At 45.3% G+C, this 24,072-nt stretch overlaps 1 protein-coding gene across 1 annotated transcript in view; it reads left to right on the top strand.

The window, feature by feature from the left end:
• HS3ST6 (heparan sulfate-glucosamine 3-sulfotransferase 6) overlaps positions 1–16,651 on the top strand; it is a 76,420-nt gene extending 59,769 nt beyond the window's left edge. The window contains exon 2 of the mRNA XM_083584822.1: positions 14,548–16,651. Coding sequence (XP_083440948.1) covers positions 14,548–15,166 — 619 coding nt within the window. The 3' untranslated portion in view covers positions 15,167–16,651. The remainder of the gene's footprint in view (positions 1–14,547) is intronic.
• Positions 16,652–24,072: the final 7,421 nt, after the last annotated feature.

Genomic DNA, 24,072 nt, shown 5'->3' with positions numbered 1-24,072 from the left:
AACCCTCAGCACACTTTACAAAATATAGTTCCTGGTATTTTTTGTGGGGAGATGCCATGACTATTTAAAGGGGTATGGTACTGCTTTAAATGGGGCCTAAATCTGCTAGGAGGCTGAACAGGGAACCTCAAACTTGAGTAAAACCTATAGGTACGTTCCCAATAGCACTTGCTTCAACAAGTATTTCCCATAATACTTCTGCCGTGTGGCTTGTTCACCATAGGAGCCAACTCCTAGGGGCCAGTGCCACTTTGCACTCCCCCCAATAAAATACTGAGCGGACTGGGCCCCCACAAAGTTGATGGGCATTGCCATTCAAATGGTATGCATGTGCTGCATCATGTGATCGATTATGCAGAGCGGGGCTTACATGACAACCCCCCCCCCGCCCAACATTTTATTCAAGTTGGCACCCCTGTTGTCTACCATATGCAGGTGTAAGTTTTTGGCACAGGCTCAGCGGTTCCAACTTCATAGCCTCATTTTGGAGGTACTACAGGCCATTGCATTGCCACATACAGTTCTCTCGATTTGAACACCATTAGATGCATCTGGACTCCTGGTGATGCCGCTTCCTGCAGTTTGTTTAACTGAATACGTAGGAGCATAAGAAGCTTCCTTCAGAGTGCCTTCCATCAGCTTTGGCTGGTGGTCCAGCTGTGCCCTTATCTGGACAGCGATAGTCTAACTTCTGTTGTCTATGGAGCCAGTGTGGTGTAGTGGTTAAGAGCGGTAGACTTGTAATCTGGTGAACCAGGTTCACGTCTCTGCTCCTCCACATGCAGCTGCTGGGTGACCTTGGGCCAGTCACACTCCTTTGAAATCTCTCAGCCCCACTCACCTCACAGAGTGTTTGTTGTGGGGGAGGAAGGGAAAGGAGAATGTTAGCTGCTTTGAGACTCCTTAGGGTAGTGAAAAAGCGGGATATCAAATCCAAACTACTACACTTCTTCTTCTTCTTCTTCTTCTTCTTCTTCTTCTTCTTCTTCTTCTTCTTCTCCTCCTCCTCCTCCTCCTCCTCCTCCTCCTCCTCCTCCTCCTCTCTGGTAAACTCTAAATTAGATTACAGTCGTACCTTGGATCTTGAACTTAATGCATTCAGGGAGTCCATTTGGCTCCTGGAACCGTTCGAAAACCAAGGCGCAGCTTCTGATTGCCTGCAGGAGCTTCCTGCACTCAATCGGAAGCCGCGGAAACCATGTAGGAAGTTCAGCTTCTGAAAAACGTTCGCAAACCGGAACACCTACTTCTGGGTTTGCAGCACTCAGGAGCTGATTTCTTCGGCTACTAAGCCATTCGAGATCCAAGGTACGACTGTACTGCAATGTGTTATATGTAGGGCTGCCTCTGAAGATGGTTCAGAAACTTTGGGTGGTACAAAATTAGGCAGCCCAGTTGCTCATCGTGCCAAGAAAGTTCGAGTATATTACAATGCCAGGCGAAAACGTTATTCTTCAACCAGGCCTTTGGCTTATTATATTCTACCGCCTTTTAAATGTGGTTGTGGAAGGGGGTCGTTGCTTTGTTGTTTCTGTTTTAACTATTTATTTGTGCTTTTATCTTGCATTTTTAACTGGTGAACCACCCTGAGATCTTTTGATGAGGGGCAGAATACAAATCTAACACCCTCATCTTCATCCAGCTCATGATTGTCTGCACTGATTGACAGTGGTTCTATAGGATTTCAGGCAGAAATCTTTTCCCTGCCCTACCTGGAGATGTCAGGGGTTGAAACTGGGGGCTTGCACATGCAAAATGGATGCTCTGCTACTGAGCTACATCCTGTCCCCTAAAGTCTGTTGATTTTAAGGTGTCCAGTGTGAATTTGGCTTATTCGGATGCTACTGCCCAGTTTTACTGCACAGCGCAGGAAGAGGCTGGCTGCACTGTATTGCTTCCGCTCCAGTGGTGCCCCGCAAGACGAATGCCTCGCAAGACGGAAAACTCGCTAGACGAAAGGGTTTTCCGTTTTTTGAGCTGCTTCGCAAGACGAATTTCCCTATGGGCTTGCTTCGCAAGACGAAAACGTCTTGCAAGTTTGTTTCCTTTTTCTTAACACCGTTAATACAGTTGCGACTTGACTTCGAGGAGCAACTCATAGAACGCAGTGTACATAGTAGCCTTTTTTGAGGTTTTAAAAGACTTTGGTGATTTTTGAAGCTTTTCCAAAACTTCTTTTGCAGCCATTTGGTAAGTTAAACTTTTAAAACTTTTTTGGGGGGTTTTGGATTTTGGGTTGGTGTGTTTGGAATTCAAGGACTTGGTGTTGGGGAGGGGTTTGCAAGAATCTGGAAGCTTGTTTTTTTTTCTCCATTTTTATGATTTTCTGTGACCATTGGGGCACTCTGCTGTTTTTTTAAAAAAAATCTGGATTTGAATTTCTGTGTGCTGGGTGGCTGGGGGAACAGTTGGGGGGGTTGCAAGAATCTGGAAGCTTGTTTTTTTTTCTCCTGCATTTTTATGATTTTCTGTGACCATTGGGGCACTCTGCTGTTTTTTAAAAAAAATTCTGGATTTGAATTTCTGTGTGCTGGGTGGCTGGGGGAACAGTTGGGGAGGGGTTTGCAAGAATCTGGAAGCTTGTGGTTTTTTTTCTGCATTTTTATGATTTTCTATGACCATTGGGCCACTCTGCTGTTTTTAAAAAAAATTTCTGGGTTTGAATTTTGAAATGCTCTTTACAGTATGTGTGACTTTAAAGAGCACTTAATAAACTCTTGTTGTACCAAATTTGGCTTTGTTTGGACTTTTTTTGACCATAGGAATGCATTAATTGATTTTCAATGCATTCCTATGGGATTTCGTGCTTCGCAAGACGAAAAATTCGCTAGACGAAAAAATTCGCAGAACGAATTAATTTCGTCTTGCGAGGCACCACTGTATTGCTGAAGATAACATGGAACAGAGACCTGTGAGATACAACTGAGTGCTGCTGGGCCGGGGGAGAAAGAGATTTGCAGAGAGGTGTTTCAAGCTCTTCTGACCACCCATGTTCATTCACTATTCTGGTAGTTCCTGGTTTTTATAAACAGAAGTTGGTCTCCAGTAGGCGACTTCTGTTGCTGAAGGAATTTAGTCTTCCAGCCAAGGTGTTACATTATATATGCAAAGTAGTTTTTTTCCTTGTGTGGGGAATTCTTAAAATCAGTTTTTAATCGGCCCACAGCATCAAAAAAGAGTGAGCGAGCGAGCTGCTTTTCCACAGCTACATTGGAAGAGGCAATTCCGAAAGCAAGGAGGGTTTCCCAGCTTGTTAGTGCATCTTGCGAGTTTCCCTCCTGAGTTTATTTGAAGCAAGAAATGTTATGGCGTATAAAATAAATCTGAAGTGGCGTGTTTTATTATTGAAAGAAAAAGGGAAAGAAGTCTGGGCAGAATATTACATTCCTCCACTTTTTGAGCTGAATGAATGCGCTCGTGTGTTTTCGAGATAGGCTGGAAGGATTTACTGGCCTGGTTTAATGCAGTCCTTTCCAGTATCTCAAATGACATCACAGCCTGGGGTTTTTTCCCCCTGCCCCCACTTGATAATGAACATTTTATTGCACGTTAAGCAGAATGATTGATTTAGTTCCTAAGCTTGTGTTTGCTGAGTGATATTTTTTTAACATTCGGAAGGAACACATGGAAAGAATCATTTTCCTATACTACTAAAAAAAAATTCAATGAGAAACTCAGAAAAACATTTGGAAAGGACATAAATTATTCCATAAATCGGCACACAGTAGCTGTGTGTAATATTATATCTAAAACTCTCTGCTTGGTCGGTAGAGTAGGGCAAAACTGTGGAGTTGAGGGGACTGTGGTTGTTCCCGTAGGCTAGGGGTGGGCAGCCTTTTCCAGCCCAATGTCTCATGGCCAACTTTTGGGGGGCCACATGCTGGGGGTGAGCAGGGCCAGAGGCAAAAGTGGGCAGGGCAACAGACGCGACTCACTTTTGTACATTGTACATTCTGTCCATGCCAAAGTCAGAGGTTTCGAACACAGATATCTCTCCACCTGGGCAAGCATGAAAGGTTGTTGTTTAGTTAATTCAATTTACACCCTGCCCTTCCTCACAAATGAGCCCAGGGCAGTCAACGACAAGCAATAAAACAGTAAAAACAGATTTAAAGCATCTTAAAAACAATTCCAATACAGCTGCAGAGTGGGCAAGATCTCTGTTTAAAAGTCTTCTTGAAAGAGGAAGGTCTTCGGCAGGCAGAGGAAAGACATAAGAGAAGGTGGCTGTCTAAGATTTAACAGGAGGGGATTCCAAAGGGTAGCAGCCACAGTTCTTACATTGTGCAGAACAGACCTCCTAATAACACGGTATTTGCAGGACGTGCCTATGCGATAATTTTCGCATTTTACATCTTTCACATGACGTAAAGGTCACTTCTGAAAATCTAGAGGAAGTTTAGCCCTCATTTACATCTTAATTGCTTCCAGGAAGAAGAAGAAAACTCCTTGCAACCCTGTTAGTTTGGAAAGTCAGAAGAGTTTTGCTCTGTAATTTTCCCACCGTTTTCGTGGATCATGTTATTTGGAGGGAAAATGGGGTAATATTTCAGCAAATAGGGTTTCCCCCCGGGGGAATCCTGGAGGAACAGAAGGGTGGCAACATGTCCAGTCAGGGCCGATGTTGTGTCAAACCACAGGTGTGAATGAAATTTAGTATGGCATGGCAGTATATCAAGCCAAAAGCTACACATTTCTATAATGCAACAGGTAAAGCCATGCAAAAGGATTGTTAGAAACCAGGACAGAACCACATTCACATCATGCATTTAAAACACCATGACACCACTTTAAATAATCATGGGTTCTTCCCACCCCCAAATAATTAATTCTCCTCCCAGAGCTATGATTCCCAGAGTTGCTTAACGATCAGTCCTTCGTCACAGGGAATTATGGAAATTGTAGCTCTTTTTGGGGAAAAGGAAGGCAAGTAAAAGAGTGAAATGAGCGCCCATAATGCTGAGAGTTGCTAGGAGACCTCCATTGCCCTTCCAGAACTACAGTTCCCAGAGTGGTTTAACAATCAAAACCTCTTTCCAGAGAATTGCAACTCTGGGAAGGGGAATATGAGGGTCTCCTAGCAACTCTCAGCACCTTAACAAACTTCAGATCCCAGGATTCTCTGGAGGAACCAATGAGTGTTTAAAGTGGTTTAAATGTATGGTGTGAATGTAACCTCTGTGTCACCATCTATGCACCCCCCACCTGCTTTCCTAACTCTCTATATTAGCTCTACAACTAATGTCAAACATGGCAAATGACAAAATTGTTATTCAAGGCAACCAGATAATCCATTTAAAGGCAAAGAATGAACCTTCTAAACCAGGAAAGAAGGAAACATTACTGACCCTACGTGCCAAAGGGATAAGGTGGGAAAGAAGCATAAACCCTAATAAATCTTTGCTGGGCAATGTTGAGCCTGTTGCTTAGTACAGCTGCCTGGGCAGCCACCTCCGTTCTCTGTGTGGGCAAGAGGCAAGATCAAAGGAGTTCAGAAGCAAAATTATTTTCTTCTGGCTGACTCATTCACTGGATGGCTCCTAAATTTCTCACCGCTTGTGATTTCCTTGCTGGTTCCGAAACTGTTACTCACAGCACAAAACCCTCACTCACCTCTAGCCTTTCGAAAGCTGTGCTGCCTGTTCACATCTGCAGTTCAACTTGTTCTTGAATAAGGCTGCAACTTTAAAGTCCATTCGAAGGACATTTCCCCCCCCCCCTCAAAGATTTCTGAGCACTGTAGTTTGTTAAGAATTACTGGGAATTGTAGGTCTGTAAAGGATCCGGCCACATGACCCGGAAGCTGTACGCCAGCTCCCTCGGCCAATAAAGCAAGATGAGCGCCACAACCCCAGAGTCGGTCACGATTGGACCTAATGATTACCTTTAAAGGATAAACTACAGTGCCCAGAATTCTTTGAGGGGGGATTTGCTTTCAGTGGGGTTTATGGGTATTGCGTGTATCAACCTATAAGGGCTCACCCTTTCCACTTGACCTGCCGCTATCCCACTGTTTACCACTAAATTGGAGCAAACATCCATCAGGTTTCCTCTGAAACGACGTTTGCTGTGATTCAGTACTAAAGAGCACGTTTTCTGGGGGAGAGCAGGGGGCAAAGGCAAAACTTCTTGGACCTGTGGTTAGAAAGCAGAAGTGTGGATGAGCCCTAAGATGACCTACAATAATCAAAAAGCATTTTTAAATGAAAGGGATGATGATGATGATGATGATGATGATGATGATGATGATGAAGAAAGAGATGAGGAGGAGGAGAATTTGTATACCATCCTATAGTCGCAGGTCTCAGGGTGGCTCACAAGATAAAGTCACAATATAAAAACACAAAATACATAATAGAAATAAAAACAAGAACAACCCTATAATTGTCCCCTCCCCAAAGCATTTTAATGTCAATCAGCCAAAGGCCTGGTTAAAGAGGAACATTTTCACCTGGCGCCTAAAGGTGTATATTGAAGGCACCAGCCAAACCTCCCTGGGGAGAGCATTTCACAAACAGAAAGCCACTACAGAAAAGGCCAGAAAAGGCCTTGTATTGCCACCCTCCAGACCTCTCATGGATGAAGCACACAAATAAGGGTCTCAGAAGGTGATATTTAATAATATTAAAGAGAAGAAACCAGTCATAGCAAAGGCCACTGCCACACTATGTATTTAAAGCAATATAATACCACTTTAAAAAGTCATGGCTTCCCCCAAAGACTTCTAGGAAGTATAGTTTGTTAATAGTGCTGAGAGTTCTTAGGAAATCCCTATCCCCCTTACAAAGCTACAGTTTTCAGAGTGGTTTATCATAGAATTGTAGAGTTGGAAGGGTCCCCGAGAGTCATCATCCAGTGATGGCCAAACTTGGCCCTCCTGCTGTTTTGGGACTACAGTTCCCATCATCCCTGACCACTGGTCCTGTTAGCTAGGGATGATGGGAGTTGTAGTCCCAAAACAGCTGGAGGGCCAAGTTTGGCCATCACTGATCTAGTCCAACCCCCTGAAATGCAGGAATCTCAACTATCACAGGGAACTCTGGGTGAAAACTTCCTTCATCTCCATCCAGTGCAGGTTATAGGATGCCAGGGAGTCATAGTCCAAAATCCCTGGAGAGCTGCAGGTTGGCTGTTCTAGGTCAGCCTTTGTGCTAATCGTGCAAGGCAGTTCTTAACTCCTTCTGCTAACGGGGAAATATTTAAGCATTGCAAAGCGGATGTTCCCAGAGAACAGGCTGAGAAAGGCCATCGGTGCTTGGCTGAGCTGCAACGAGATGTTGCCGCCCCCATTCGGATTTATGGCGTGCATCTCCCATTGCTTTGTACATCAAAGAAGTCTGCATATTGTACAGGCCGACATAATGAGACAGATTGGCTCCAGATCAAACTGCTGTGTGTGTGTGTTTTTTTACAAGTCATTATGATTATCCCATATTGCTTCTCAGGAAGAAGAAAAAGTAGTGATTAGCAGAGGCCTCCTGGGCAGCTGTTTAGCTCCGTTTCCTCTTCCTTGGCTTTGACCCAACAAAGCAACAGCTCCCCTGGCACAGGGGGAAGGGGATTCTGTGAGGCCAGGAGGTGCCAAAGACCACCTATGGGGTAAGGTGGGGTGGGGCCGTGGCAGAAGACAAACAATGCTTGCATTCAGCGTTGGGCTCCCGATTTCCCAAGGCAGTTGGTAAGCTGAAGCAAGAGTCAGAGGAGAGCAAGGAGGATCCTACAAAGGGATGAAAAATGTATCACCTAGAGTTGCCAATGAATTATCTATCTACCTATTGCATTTCTATCCCACCTTTTCCTCCAAGGTGCTCGAGGTGGTTTACATAGTTCTCCCCATGCTCATTTAATCCCCACAACAACCCTGTGAGGTAGGTTAGGTGGAGAGGCAGTGACTGGCCTAGGATCACCCAGTGAGCTTCATGGCTGAGTGAGGATTTGAACCCAGGTCTTCCATATCCTAGTCTGACACTCTGACCATTATGCCAGAGTGGAAGGTGCTGTATGACCCATTTTTTCCACAACCTCAGAGTTGGACTACTGTAACACGCTTCATGTGGGTCTGCCCTCAAGGTTGGCTCAGAAGGTGCAGCTGGTGCAGAATGGGGTATCTAAGTTGCTCAGTGGGACCTTCTATCACACCAGCAACTGTGTCATTTATTATGATGCCTTTACTGATGACCATTTTGTGAAGGGTTTAGGCAATCTGGACATTTCTGAATGATGTGCAAATTCTGGAGCATGCACACACCACTCTAAAACTTGATAATAAACTGAGATTTGGATATGATATCCCTATTTTGAAAATGTGTATGTGTTCTGTTTGGTTTTTAAAAAACCAGCTGTTAGTCATGTTCATGAATTTACATACTAACGTTTCTATTTGTGTATTTTTTTTTACTTTTTTAAATAAATAAGCAAATAAGTCCCTGGCTACTGGTCCATTTTCGGGAATAATTCAAAGTGCTGGTTGTGATCTATAAGGCCCTATATAGATTGGGCTAAGGCTACCGGAAATATCATATCTTCCTCTATGAACCTGCCTGGGCGCCATCTCTCAGTTCCCATCAACATCAGAAGCGCAGTTGGTGGTGACACGAGAGAGAGCCTTTTCTGTGGCTGCACCCAGAGTGTGGGATTCCCTCCCAGGAGGGGTTACACTGGCTCCCCCTCTTATCCTTCCAGCAGCAAGCTAAGACCTTCCTGCTCTGAAAGGCTTTGCGCGGGGAAGATGCAGATGATGCTGTCCACTGCGTTTTAATTGTTGCTTCCAAATGTGTTTTGCTGTATTTTAGTTATTGTTTTTAAATAGTTTGCTTTTATTACTTTGTGTTTTATAATGTGTTGGGAGAAACATAATAATAATAATAATAATAATTAATAATAATAATAATAATCCAGGAATCAGTGGCTTGGAGCTGGCACTGGGCCCATCTTAGTCAGCATTGTACCAGCCCTGATCACACTTATATTCTAGAGCCCCTATTTATTCAAGGGCTCTATCCTCCATCCTTCAATCCCTTGGGGTCTCAAACTGAAGGCAGCTAAGAATAAGGTGTCAAGGAACAAACTAGGTCTTAGCAGAAGGCGTAGAGGAGAGAATTAATAAAGGAATTAGAGCTCGGCCTGGCTTTATGTGGGGTGTTTTTGTTTCTTTGCTCTCAGCTCTGTGCCACTGGCAGCCTCAAGACCAGCCCTCGCTGGCCCCTTAACAGCCAGCATTGATTAAGCACTTAACACGGAGTGATTTACCCATCCATCATTAAGACAGGTGCTCTATAGTTGTGAAAATGCCTGGCTGGAGAAAAGAGCCCTTAACAGTTACACTTACAACTTGCATTTCGCTAAATGAAGAACAAAAGCCATTGAACGCTCAGTAAATATTTATTGGCGTAACAATAAAGTGATGATTGGAGAGTCTTTTGGGTGAAGGAGAAACAGGCTTGGCTGAGCTCAGATGCGATCCAGCCGAGAGGAAGCACAGGAGGAATCTGAAGAGGGCCTCTAACATTTAAAGGAGTCATATTTGTCTGTGTAGCATAACACTATAAGAACAGCTCTGCTGGATCAGGCCAGTGGCCTATCTAGTTCAGCATCCTGTTCTTACAGTGGCCAACCAGATGCCCGTGAGAAACTGGCAAGTAGGACCTGAGCACAAGAGCACAGCAGTTTCCAGCAACTGGTATTGAGAAACAATCACTGTTTCCAACAGTGGAGGAAGAGCATAGTCATTGTGGCTGGTAGCCATTGATAGCCTTCTCCATGAATTTGCCCAATCCTTTTTGAAAGCAATCCAAGCTGGTGACCATCACAGTCTCCTGGGGGAGCGAGTTCCATAGTTTAACTTTGCAATGTGTGAAAAAGGACTTTCTTTGATCAGTCCTGAATCTGTCTCGAAGGTGCTCAAATGAAACTGGAACAAGCTTTGATTTTAACCAGCGATCAATAAGCCCCCTTGATGGACTTCCCTTTCTTTTTGTACATTATTCTTTCCAAAAAGCACTGGTGTCCTTGAGATGTTCACTCTTGATCTGGGCTTCTGGTGGAATAGCTCATGTTATTATACCACTGTGTTATGATAGCTAACAAAATCCATGTCCATGTACAGTGGTAATACAGTCAAACTAGAGCCGGTCCCTACCGTTAGGCAGAGTGAGGCTGCTTCCTCAGGTGGCAGATGCATAGGGGTGGCAGTCATGGGACCCAGGCAGAGCTGTGTGTATTCCCTCCTACTCTCCCCTATGCTAGCCTGTCGGAAGACCCTGTCTAAACTGCTGGCCCGTTCAGCTTCAGTACATGGAATGGAGGGGCATCTTCTACCAACTTTAGCTGGTACACCAGCTGCTACCATTCCTGGACCTGTTTCACTGAACACAGCGGCTCATTCATGTCCTGGCTCCCAGTTGCTGTAGAACAAAGACCTGAAGAAGGATTCTTTCCAAAGGCTTTAATGCTTAGATCACTGCAGTGCAGATGCAAATTGCTGGCTTAAGGCACCCCAGGCAATGCACACGGTTAATCCCAAATTCAGCTGCAACAAAGGCAGGTGCTCCAACTGCCAAAGTTTTAGACGTTGATCCGACACTGTCACACCCCTTGGCATCCTATATATAGGAATGAGCCAGGCTCATTTTTGGGCAGTAAGCATTTCTGAAATCTCTCGCTACGCCTAGTAGGCTCTCTTCTCTTTTGGTTCCTCCTAGACCTAGGTGATGGAGAATGTGTCTCTGCCTCCTGAGATAGTGGCTGGGATGGGTGAACCTTTTCCCTTGAGGTAGGCAGAGCTACTCCCAGCAACAAGATGGGCAGTGCAATGAGCACCATAGGAGTGTCAGATGGAGAGGGCTGGGGATGGAGAGGGAGGCAGGACATGTGGCTCTCATTCTGGGAACGGATGAGACAAGAGAGCTGGTTGAGGGAAGCCTCACCCCCAGTCCTTGCTTAGCCGCCCAGGTTCTCGGCCAATCCGCAATCTGTATCATCCTGACTCAGACAGCCCATGACAATTCGCTCATTGCGTCAAGACTCAATTACTGTAACATGTGGGGCTGTCTAATTATGATGATTGCATCTCATGATTTCGGTTTCTCCTTTTTCAAATCTTTACGTTCAGTTTGCTACTTTTTCACACCAATTTTTGTGTGTGTGTGTTTTCTCATGAAATTTTGTCAGCGTCTTCAGTGCAGATTTCCTGCGTGAGTGTTTTTCCAAAGCATGGAAGAGAGCACAATCTTTTGCTGTTAATGTCTGCAAGTGGCTGGTGCTGGCAGAGTCACAAGACTCCTTTGGAAAAGCTAGCAACACCGAACTGAATAATATTGGTATATCTTATTATGTGGCTGCAGCTCTGCCTCTCCTGTCCCTCCAGCCCCCTCTTCTCCCTCTGCCTCTCCTGTCCCTCCAGCCCCACCCACAGGCACCCTCAAAATCAGAGAATATTTAGGGGTTCGCATGGGAAAGAGAAGAAGTTGTGTGAGTGGAACTCTGTGCAGCCCTGGATACAAATAAATAAATAAATAGCAGTATTACAGGAAAGGAGAAGCGTATTGTCTGAATGGGAATATCCTCCAGAAGTTTTTTTTTTCCAAACAGGAAAGTTTTTCGGACACATTTCACATATGTACATGCTAAACTTATTCCTTCTCACATACCCCTCTCTTCCCCAGATCTTTCCTAATTTCTGACATCTGATTGTCATTAAAATAATTGACATGCAACTGAACCGTTTGGTATTCCTTTTCCAGTGGGGGAAGGGGAACTTGGCTCCACTCCCGAAAGTCTCGTTGAAATGGGTTCATGGCCGTCCCCACCCCTCAGAAATGTCCTGTGACCAAAGCCCGGATCTGAAAGAACGCAGAGCGTTAATGTTTGACATGTGGAAGCCGTGGGCGTGGGATGTGGTGGGGGACGGCGAGGAAGAGAGCAGGAGCATGACTGATTTTTATTTTTATTTTAAGGCTCTGACCGTGTATGGAAAAGAGTATAATCTGCGAATATCAGTTGCAAGGGGAAGATTCCCCTTCAATATGGCTCTAGGGTTTTGGGGTGGTTAGGAATTGTGAATTTTTGATGAAATATTTTAATACACTAAATCCTGCCTGTCATTTGTCCACCATCTCCAGCTATTGGCAGAACTGCTGTGATGTCATGGTGTGTTCATGGATGTGCTGCTCACTTCCTGCATTGACAAAATTCGGACATGTCATTCAGATCCTTTCAGGGAAATAGTCTTATTTTTCCATATATATATATATATCACAGAGTCTTCAAATGGGAGAAAGCTTTGCACTGCTGATATATAGCAAGGGGGGTGCATTAAAAAATTTAATTAATCAAGGTGGCATCCACAGTTCTCCTCCTCCCCATGTTATCCTCATAACAACCCTTTGAGGTAGGTTAGGGTGAGAGTGAGTGACTGGCCCACGGTCACCCGGAGAGCTTCATGGCTAAGTGGGGATTTGAACCCTAGTTCAACACTCCAACCACAACATCAGCTCTCTAATCTGAATCTGAAGGGAAGAGGGTCCAGAAGCTGAAAGGTAGGGAATGATGTGAATGAACAGTAGGTCGATAATGGCAAGACAGAAGTAGAGGCATTGAGGTCAAAGAGGAACAATGGAATAGGAAGAGCCCAGGAAAAAACTACCGCTGAGCTGAGGTACATGGGAAGGAACACAAGCAGTTGCTTCATACTGGTCCAAGTAGCTCAGTATTGTCTACACTGCAGCAGCTCTCCAGGATTTCAGACAGGGGGCATTGCCAGCCCTACCTGGAGGTGCCATTGGGTATTGAACCTGTGACCTTCTGCATGCAAGGCAGGAGCTTTGCCGCCGAGTTATGACCCTCCAACTTTGCACCAGCCACCACACTTTGCTCCCTGTTGCTCGTCCCATGTTTTCTGCACTCCAGTCAGGGAGGCGCCAACATCTTGGGAAGGCTTTTAAGTGGGTCTCGTTTTCCTGAGGACGAGGCTGGCAGATAAGTCATGAAGTGACAGGAGAACAAACTGGTGTTTGGAGGCGCCGTGGAACGGAAGAACAATGGTCCCTTTTTTTAAACCTGCACCGTGCCAGAAACCTCAGCCAGTTAGCAAGAGCTGTCAGTGTTTGCTGATTGCCTGGTCTTGGAAGGGCAATTTGATTTGGTAGCTTGAGGACACGGCATTGTATCGCCTTGTGACCTGGCTCTTCAAACCGTGCCCAATTTGGAGTGCCCGCTCCCCTCTGTGTCCATGAAGTGTTATCTTTGCAGCTCCCAAGAGTATTACTCACTTCAAGGCTGCGGCTGAAACCCAGAGAGCTTGTTTTCAAGTTTATCAAGAATGCCCAACAGGTCATCGCAGCTTTCAAGCATGAATGCAGGTCTTGTTTTTTTGTTTGTAAAAGAGCCCCAGGTGGCAAGCCACACACAAACACAGGAGAGGGTTCTGTCCTTACAGCACCAAAAGGGAATATACACACAACAAAGACTCCAAGTCCTCTTTGTTGTTATGCTGCAACAGACTCACAACAGCTGGGGAAAGTTAATTGTTCCATAGCACTAATGCATGCTCTGGTAACTCCTGATTAGGCTACTGCAATGCAGTGTATCTGGTGTGAGGTGGGGAAGAAAAACCAAATTCTGTTCACATTTAATTTCTTTTTTTTCTTCTGAAACAATACAAAAAATGAAACACAGTTCCCCTGCGAAATCTGCCCATCTCTGAATTTTGCAATTCAGTTCTCCCATGCATATATCAGCAGGAAAGGAACATTAAAGTAAATATATTGGAGACAGTAACATACAAAAATGCATTATATTAGGGGGAATTCAAAATAAAATGACAGAAAATTTTCCTGCTGACTATATATATATACACATATATCCACAAATCGATGTGGAAATCTGTAGAACTTGAACAGATGATTCAACAAATAAGAAAACTGAGTGGACAGATTCTCTCATATTCATATATGTGCATTTTTTAAAAAAAATATGGCTTTAAAATAGTATTATTATTTGTTTTTCAGTATATATATTGTTCTGAAAATTTAAAAAAGTAAATTAAAAGCTCCTTGTTACAGTCTTGGTGCAATGCCAATATATTGGTAAAGCCACAGTCCACTCATAATACAACAGTCACTGCAGTGTGAAAGGAATGTTAGAAAACAGGACGGAAGCACTTGCATTATAATCAGGAAAACCAAAGCAGTGTGGAACTCACAGGTGGAGAATATTTATATTTTTGTATATCTTTATTATTTGTAAAGAGAATCTTTACATGAGTAAATATTATCCTGTCGGATCTGTGCTATATCTTTGTACTTTTGTCCTTCCAGGCTGCAGTGCTTTATGCTTTATATTTTTAATTTTTGGTTTTCTTAGGCTTGCACTTTTTGTGTCTGTGGACAAATCAATGATACACATAATTTAAAAAAGAAAAGAAAAAGGAAAAAGAAAGCCAATGCGATCTTATTTGTATCTGATTGGACCCATAGAGAGTTGGTGGGGCTCTGAAGGATGTAGAATTATCAAGGCAGGATCTTTACCAATGCCCTTTTATTTCCCCAGAAACTTGATGCCCCGCACCTTGGAGGGACAGATCACCATGGAGAAGACGCCGAGCTACTTTGTGACCAAGGAAGCCCCCCGGCGCATTTACAACATGTCCAGGGACACCAAGCTGATTGTGGTCGTGCGCAACCCGGTGACGCGGGCCATTTCAGACTACACTCAGACCCTTTCCAAGAACCCCACCATCCCTAGCTTCCAAGCCTTGGCCTTCAAGAACATCAGCACGGGCCTCATCGACACCACCTGGAGTGCCGTGCGGATCGGCATTTATGCCAAACACCTGGACAGCTGGCTGCGGTATTTCCCCCTGTCCAAGTTCCTCTTTGTCAGTGGGGAGAGGCTGGTGAGTGACCCAGCCGGGGAGATGGCCCGTGTCCAAGACTTTCTGGGGATCAAGCGGGTGGTGACGGACAAGCACTTCTACTTCAACGAGACTAAGGGCTTCCCTTGCTTGAAGAAGCCCGAAGGGAGCAGCCGACCCCGGTGCCTAGGGAAATCCAAAGGGAGGCCGCACCCCAAAATCGACCCGCAGGTCATCCGCCGCCTGCAGGAGTTCTACAGACCCTTTAACATGAAATTTTACCAGATGACAGGGCAGGACTTTGGCTGGGACTGATGGAGAGACCCCTTCACGTGACAGGGGGAAAGTTGAACTTGCTAGAGGGTGGAATGGCCGTATTCCCAGCAGCCTGTTGAATGCTGCAGGCCCCTCCCACACACAGTCGTAGGGCAAGGGACGTCTGAAATGGGTCTCGGGTCAGGGGGGGACGTCTCCTTTTCTTTATAATTTATATCACCTCTTGCCAGTAAGGAAGAAATGTACGCTTACCGAGTAGAGAGAAAGTATTTAAGTTTTGTTTTTGTTTCGTTTTTTAACCACCATCAGCAACAGAAGAGATCAAGTCCAGGAAACCCAGATCTGACAAAATATTCTGCTGAATAAACCTGGCTAATATAGACAAGACATGGAAGTTTTTGAAGGAGTGTGAGTGAATGAGAATGCGAGCAAGGGAGGAAGAACGCAGAACACAGCCTTGACTAATGGCACAGCCCACTATGTTCTTCTCCACACATCCTTTGGGATGAATCCAACTTTAGTCCTGCTCAGGGTCAGCCTTTTGATATTGATGGGCATAACTAATGTTGAGCCACTGATTTCAATTGATGTGCTCTGGGCAGAACTAAGGCCACATTCAAACCATACATTTAAAGCACTAGGGTCCCATAAACAGGCATAGCTCCCTCTCCAAAAGAATTCTGGGAGCTGTAATTTGTTAAAGGAGCTGAGAGTGATTAGGAGAACCCTGTTTCCCCCAGAACTAGTTTAAGAATCAGCCCCTCTCCCTGAGGAACACTGGGAATTGTAATTCTCTGAGTGGAATAAGAGTCTCCTAACGGCTCTCCCAGTTCATCCACCTGGGAGACGATCAGTGTTCTCCAAGTGGCATGTGAGAAGAGCCTCCTTTTGTGCTAATAATGTTCTAAGATGTGGAGCAAGCAGGCCAGCACGTTCTGGCCCACTTGACCACTGCAACAAGTAGATATCATAAGATGCACAACTACACACAAAGTTGCCCCACACATGCCCAGAATCTGCATCTATGATCAAAGAACACTGAGCAAGGAAGTGGTAGGTTCATAAAAGGCTCAGTGGTGGACTCTGAAGTCACTTCCACACCATATATTTTAAGCATTGTTATACCACTTTGAACAGTCATAGAATTGTGGGAACTGCAGGTTGTCAAGGGCACTGAAAGTTGTTCAGGGAGCCCTATTCCTGTCACAGAGCTACAGTTTCCAGAGGGGTTCAACAATCAGTCCTTCTTCCCTAGGAACTCTTGGAATTGAAGCCCTGTAAAGGGAATAGGGGGTCTCCTAACAACTTTTAAGCATGTGGGTGTTCATTTCACTCTTGCTTTGCAGGGTGAGGAGGTCTACATCGTAGGATAACATCCCCATGCAAACCTTTTAGAGAAGAGGCCTGTTGTTCTCTTTTTACAACAGGTCTGGCAAACGCTAACCCATTTTTTTATGGCCCCTCAAAACATTTCTGTGAGAAATATGAACTAATAAAAGGGAAAATACAAAAGCTCTGAATAGACTCCAAATGTTTAAGATCTCTTTTCTTCTTACGTGTCAGGCACTGTCCTGCATGTGCTGTGCAAACTCACGGATCAAGATGGATGCTTCTAGGAACAGGATCGAAAGGCAATACCCGAGACAAATAATTCCCTGGAGCGAAATCTAGAGAGGGTTGTATGAGCCTTAAGTGCCTGTAACAGGAGACTTAACAAGTCTTTGTTTTCTCAAACTATTTAGCCCTCCAGCAATTTAGTACAGGTGTTGCTTAAGGACTCTTCAGCCTTCTTTGAGGACTGCACACAGTCACAAGCCCTCTTCAGACAGCTAGTTAATCTGTTGACTGAAAAAGCAGAGAGCCATACTGACATGAATCAAATGTATGTCCGATTGGAGCCTCTACAACATGCCTAGTTTTCTGCTCAAGGGGGGGGGGGGGGCTTGCAAGTTTTATGCATACCCTCCAACATTTCTCCAATGAAACTAGGGTTGTCTAATTCAATAATAATAATAATAATAATAATAATAATAATAATAATAATAATAGGTTCCTCCAACCACTGGGTTCCCCCAACCACTCTGGGCGGCTTCCAACATACCGTATTTTTCGCTCTATAACACGCACCAGAACATAACACGCACGTAGTTTTTAGAGGAGGAAAACAAGAAAAAAAATATTCTAAACGAAATAGTGGATATATGATTTTTGTGGTTCATGCTGTGGCCACAGACATGTGATCTGACAGTGAGTTTGGAGTAGCCCAATGCAAAAATCCTGAGGATCCATGTGGCTCCATGCTTTGTAACCACGGAGGAGGGAAGGAAGGGGAACCATGGATCCTCTGCTCACGACTGCAGCAGATCCCCCCCGCCACCCGCAGGCATTCGCTCCATAACACGCACAGACATTTCCCCTTACTTTCTAGGAGGAAAAAAGTGAGTGTTGTGGTGCAAAAAATACAGTATATAAAAACATAATGAAACATTAAACATTTTTAAAGCTTGTATATACAGGGCTGCCTTCAGATGTCTTCTAAAGGTTGTATAGTTACTTATCTCCTTGGCTTGGGGATTGCATAACTGCATACCCTCCAACATTTCCCCAATGAAAATAGGGGCATCCTAAGAAAAAGTGGAACGTTCCAGGATCAAATCAGAAATTGGGATGGCTTCTGTAAATCTGGGACTGTCCCTGGAAAATAGGGACACTTGGAAGGTCTACTTTGTGTGCATGAACACCAAAAATAATACAGTGACATCAACAGGCAGGGAATTCCAAAGTGTAGGTGCCACCACGCGAAAGTACTGATTTCTTACAAGTGCAGAATGAGTATTATAAGTGCCTGTTCTGCAGATCAAAGTGGTCAAGCGGGCACATGCAGGGTAGAGCAATCCTGGAGTGATATGGTGCAGCCACAAAGGCCACCATAGGAAAAGGCCCCTTTGCCACAATGAGCCCCCCTGCCTCGATGGAAGCGCTGTGCCAGGTGCCCTGCCAGGGGTTGGATGTCAAAGCCGAGGGGACTCCGTTGTCACTTTTTGCCAACGCCCCCCCCCCAATGATGGACTGCCCCCTGCTTGTTTAGGTTTTGTTTCCAGCCATGACATTCGACCAAATTATTCTCCGGCAAGGGCTTTAAAGATTCCCAAGAGCCCGTGAATGCCGGGAAGTTCCGATAGTGATCCTATTTCTCAGCTGAGTGCCTGCATTCAGGCCGAGGCCCATTGATATGCAAAGCGCCCAAAGGGTCCCAGCTCTGAAAGATGGTTTGTGTCTCTGCCTTGTGAAAAAGGGGAGTTTGGGGCTCGAGGGTCTTTTTTCCTTCCCCCTCCCCAGCTCGACAAAGGGAAAGGCCTGAATCTCCAAAGCCACACAATGCCTTATAGAGTGGAGCTTTTCAAGCATCTGACGTGACCCCAAAACGCATTGAAAGCGAGCATTTGCCTTGCAGACTCATTAAGAGCTCTCAATGGGCTCTTGGCAGAGGCCAGGGCTGAGGCTGGCCGCCCGGATTAAGACTTTTGAAGTGTTACACGAACCCCCTGCTTAAACTAATTGCTGCCCCCACCGCTCAGGGGGTCAAGTATTTGCATTCATGGCATTGAACAGGCACCACTTGTGGGGTTGACCAGGTGAAACCGCTACTTCATTAGACGGGGACAATAAAAACAACCCCTCGTGGGGGGGGGGGAGGAAGAGGGGAAAGGTAGCTGAAAGGGGAAATGGTCAGATCTTTCCAGAGGATCCCCGCTGCATTCAGAAAAAGCCCTCTTGTTACTGCTGCGAGCTCGCTGGAGTTAAGAGTTGCAAAATGGAGCAAGCCATTTTTAAGTGGGGGACGGGACGGGCGCTTTTGTGGAAGATCTGTCAAGCTATTTGGTAAATCGCCCGCTGGGCCTGTTTCAAAGGCAATGTGTTTTTAATGGTTTGCCATCTATCCAGATCATTGTGACTGTTAGCCTGGGTTCTAATCTCCAAACAGCCAGGAGCGAGGACTGTGTTCTGCAGGAGGGCAACGTGGCACAGAACCCAGCCTCCTAAGAAGTGCAGTTTTCAAGGATGTGGAGTGTGTGTGCATCGTTTTTGTTTGTTTAAAAACAAGTTCCTAGTCCCTATGGATGCAAGGCTGCAGGGCAACTCCTGCTGAATCTCAGGTGCCAGAGTGTGACTGGTTAGATAAGATTCCCCAAGGTCAGAGGGAGGGGCTTCAGTGTGCTCCTCCCCATGACTGACAGAAGCAGCATAAATTATGCAAAACAGTAGAAACGAGACCATTATACGACATAAGAATAATTGTGCAATTGGCTTGATTTGCATAATGCACCACCCAGTTCAGCTCTTGATCTTACAGACTTTGGGTTGCTTGAAGGCAGAAGCGGCTGTGGAGAGCTGGCATACTGGAAGCAGTACAAGGCTTTCTGGAGCTTGAATTCCCACAAGCCGAACCAGACATTGCATCTCAGCCTAGCATAACTCATCCTAACGTATGTCACAGGATTGCTGAGAGAATGAAAGGGGGGAACTTGCCCTGCATTCCGTCCTAATGAAAGGTAGGATTAAAACAGCATTCTTCAACCTGGGGTCCTCCAGATATTATTGGACTACAAATCCCATCATCCCTGACCACTGGCCATGCTACCTGGGGCTGATGGGAGTTGCAGTCCAACAACATTTGAGGGGCACTAGGTTCCCTAGCCCTAGTATAGATTGCATGCAGAGCCCAGAGAGAAAAGAAACTGATAATACAGAACTGGATAAACTGTACAAAACCAGTCAGCGGTTTTCCTTTATTTGCAAGCCTTTTTCATAGCAGGGAGACATGCAACTACTCTTGCAGGGAGGGGAACTCCCTCAGAACTACCCAGCCAATCAGAGAACAAGCTACCTCAGCAAGAATCATGCAATTCTGACTGGTTGCTAGGCAACACCTCTAGTACCCTGTTGACTATCTGACTATCAACAAAATTAGACCTTAGGTACTAACTGAATGATTCTTGCTGTTGTACTTCCAGCATATATGGTTTCTTATTCCTTGGGCCTCGTTGTCTATTCCAGTCCTTGACAATATAGTGAACAGTTTATTTCAGCCCAAGATGTCAAAGGCTTTTTCTAGATCAGTTAACCCTAGTTGTGATCCTTCTTAATTTCTAGATATATCTTGGTCCCTATTTGGATTACAAGCATGGCTTCCCTGGATCCTCCTTGCCTCCTAAATCCAAATTGTATCTCAGTTGTTCATCAAATTTCATCCCAACCTTTCTCTGCATAATCTTTTGCTGGTATTTTGGAAGCACAGGTTAATAACTCTGAGGCTCTTTGCATTTGCCTTCTGCCTGTAAGAACAGTTATAGTGGTCCAAATTGACTGGCATGTTTTGCTACTCTCTGATTAATTTAAACAGATGTTCCTTGAAACCATCTCCTGCAACTTTCGTGAGTTCAACTAGGAAATTATTTGTTGTTGCTGTTGTTGTTATTCCTTCTCATGCTCCATTTAGTCTAAGGCCACTTCCAGGCTCATTATTTTGTGAGGATGATTCGGGAGAAAGTTTTTCTCCTGTCTATAACTTCCTCTGAATGCTATTTCCATATTTCTGCAGTCTTTTAATCTTCTGTCAACAAGATCCATTGCTCACTTCCGACAGTTCCATTCCTCTCACCACTTAACATTTGTTCACAATCTGATAAACCTTAAGAACAAGGGAGCTACCTTATAAGAATGTAAGAAGAACCTGCTGGATCAGACCAATGGCCACCCTTTCCTCACGTTGGCTGACCAGATGCCTTTGGGAAACCCGCAAGTAGAACCTGAGCAGAAGAGTCTTCTCCCCTCCTATGGTTCCCAGCAGCTGGTAGTCAGAAGCATTTCTGCCTCCAGCTGTGGAGGTAGAGCATAGCCATCATAGCTAGTAGCCATTGATAGTCTCCTCCTCCTCCTCCAAGAATTTGTCTAATCGTATTTTAAAGACATCTAGGTGGATTGCCTTCACTGCCTCCTGTGGCAGTGAGTTCCAGAGTTTAACTCAGTGCTGAGTAAAGAAGTACCTTCTTTTATCTTTCCAGAAGTGATAGCTCAGCTGGCAGCGCATGAGACTCTTAATCTCCAGATTGTGGCTCTGAGCCCCACGTTAGGCAAAAGATTTCTGAACTGCAGGGGGTTGGACTAGATGACCCTCAGGGTCCCTTCCAACTCTATGGTTCTATGAAAAATCTTCCAACATTCAGCCCACGAGTTTAGTGGCATGAGAGAGGGAGAAAACTTTTCTCCATCCACTTTCTCCATGCTGTGTATAATTTTATAAACTTCTATCATGTCGCATCTTACCAAAGTGTTGGTGTTGACCTTTAAAGCCCTAAACGGCCTCGGCCCAGTATACCTAAAGGAGCGTCTCCACCCCCATTGTTCTGCCTGGATGCTGAGGTCCAGCTCCGAGGGCCTTCTGGCAGTTCCCTCATTGCGAGAAGCAAAGCTACAGGGAACCAGGCAGAGGGCCTTCTCAGTAGTGGCGCCCACCCTGTGGAACGCCCTTCCATCAGGTGTCAAAGAGATAAACAACTGCCTGACTTTCAGAAGACATCTGAAGGCAGCCCTTTTTTTCAGGGAAGTTTTTAATGTGTGACATTTTAGTGTATTTTTGGTCTTTGTCGGAAGCCGCCCAGGATGGCTGGGGAAACCCAGCCAGATGGGTGGGGTACAAATAATAAATCATTATTTAAATATAAATTATTATTATTATAAATTATTATTCTGCAACCTTTATTCGTAGGGGAGTTGCCCCCACTCCCTTGATCATATCGCTTGCCCTTTTCTGAAACTTTTCCAATATCTTTTTTGAGGCAGCATAACCACAACTGTGTGCAGTACTCCCAATGCAGTCACAACATAGATGTGCAACTGGTGATGTGCAGTGGGAGGCATCTGGCTCTGACAACTCAAGGGAAGATGCCTGGGAGGGTGTGGGCTCCGGCCCTACAGGCTTTGGTGGTCTGGGAGCTTCCCCTGAGGACTCCTGTCCAATGGTCTCCCTGCCTTTGGCGGCCAGCTCTGAGCTCTGAACCTGATCCCACTCCCCATCTGGTGCTTCTGCAGCCTCCCACTCAGTGTCCCCATTACTGCTAGATTCAGGAGTCACAAGAGCTAGGACATCAGAGCACTTGAATCTGCTTCATTTGCACATGCCTGAGATCCCAGTATGCGACTGAATCCCTCCCGCAAAATACAAACAGCCTGGAATCATCCATAGCCATTACATTTTGCTGCCTGATACAAAGAAGGCACACATAAGCCAACCAAGTTGGCAGCTGGATCTTCCACACAGGTGACAGGACAGCATCCCTCACTGCAGCTGAAGGCCATAGGCTAGCTCAGGGGGTTCAGAACTTGGAAACCCGGGACACATAGCATTATCTTCCAAACACCTCGCTGCAGCTCCCTCGCCTTCCAGCACCTGCTGTCTGGGGAAAGGCCATAGCTCAGTGGCAGAGCATTTCCCTTGCATGCAGAAGGTCCCAGGTTCAATCCCCAGCAGACCCAAGTAGAGCCCCTGCCAGTCAGCATAGGCAATACTGATCTGGATAGTCCAATTGTCTGACTTAAGAGAAGGCAGCTTTCTAAGCTCCTACATAATATTGCCCTTATTGAGAAGTACTTAGAATCTAGTCTTATTGAGAAGACTAGAATTTTACTTAATGTTTAGGAAAGGGACATAGTAATAGAGCATTTGCCTTGTGTGATGAAGGCCCTAGGTTCCAGCATCTCCAACTGGGGCTGGGAGTGTCCCCTCCCAGAAACCCTAGAGAGCTGCTGCCAGTCAGTGTAGACAGTATTGAACAAGTTGGATCAGTCATCTGACTCTGTACAAGGCAGCTTCCTAAGTTCCTATTAAAATACTTGTGAATGTTTTCAGCTTGATCGCTGGGAAGGAGTTGCAACTCACCCCTGTGCCGGCAACACCCTCTGCTTGAGACAAAAAAAGGCACAGAGGCATTGTCAAGAAATAAACAATGAAGGAAGGAAGGGTCACTCACTCTCCACGACTGCCCCAGCTTCTTTTCCCCAAAGCTCTTAGAGTTTTCTGTTGGGATTCCCACTATTTAAACATTTGGGGGTAAAGTGTCAGCTATATTCACCCTTTCTGGCAGGGTCAGCAAGCGATCATGTGACCTTGTCACTCACCCATCGTTGATTCCATCTCGCCGGCTTTCTCGTCATGTGACCCTGTCAAGTGTTTGGACAGAGGGCAGCGTTCGCTGTCAAGAGAAATTAACTTGCACAGAGAAAGTTGCTCATATGGAGATGAGTGTTTGGAATATACAGTCGCTGGGCTTCTTGACTTCTGCTCAAGCCAGTTTCCTTCAGTGGCGACAGAGGTGGGTGGGAGAATTGCAGGGGAAATGCATTCATTTTCTTAGATGGGTAGCCTACCCTACACCCAAGACAGGAGGTGGGCAGCAATATTTAGATCTGGTTCATCTCTTTATCTCTTAAACATAGAATGGTGTGGAAAGAAGCCTCCTAGTGACTGTAGTGATTGCCAGTCCCTCAAACAGCTACAGGAAGCATGGCCTTGAGATTCCCTGGTTTCACTTCAACCTTGATATTTTGGGCAAGGAAAGAGTGCCTGGCAGCAATCTATAGCCTTCTCCTTCCTTCATTTGTCCAGTCCTCTTTTGAAACTTTATGAGGAATGGTTGAGGGAGTTGGGGATGTTTAACCTGGAGAAGAGAAGACTGAGATGTAATATGAAAGCCATCTTCAAACATCTGAAGGAACATGGAAAAGGGAGCAAGCTTGTTTTCAGGTGCTTCAGAGGATATGACCTGAAGCAATGGATTCAAATGACAAGTAAGGATATTCTGACCAAAACATTAGGAATAACTTTATGAGGGTAACAGCTGTTCAGCAGTGGAATAGACTCCCTTGGAAGGTGGTGGACTCTTCTT

This window comes from Podarcis filfolensis (assembly GCF_964270895.1).
Source record: "Podarcis filfolensis genome assembly, chromosome: 14".
NCBI lineage: Eukaryota > Metazoa > Chordata > Lepidosauria > Squamata > Lacertidae > Podarcis > Podarcis filfolensis.
This window is presented reverse-complemented; position numbering and strand designations above follow the sequence as displayed.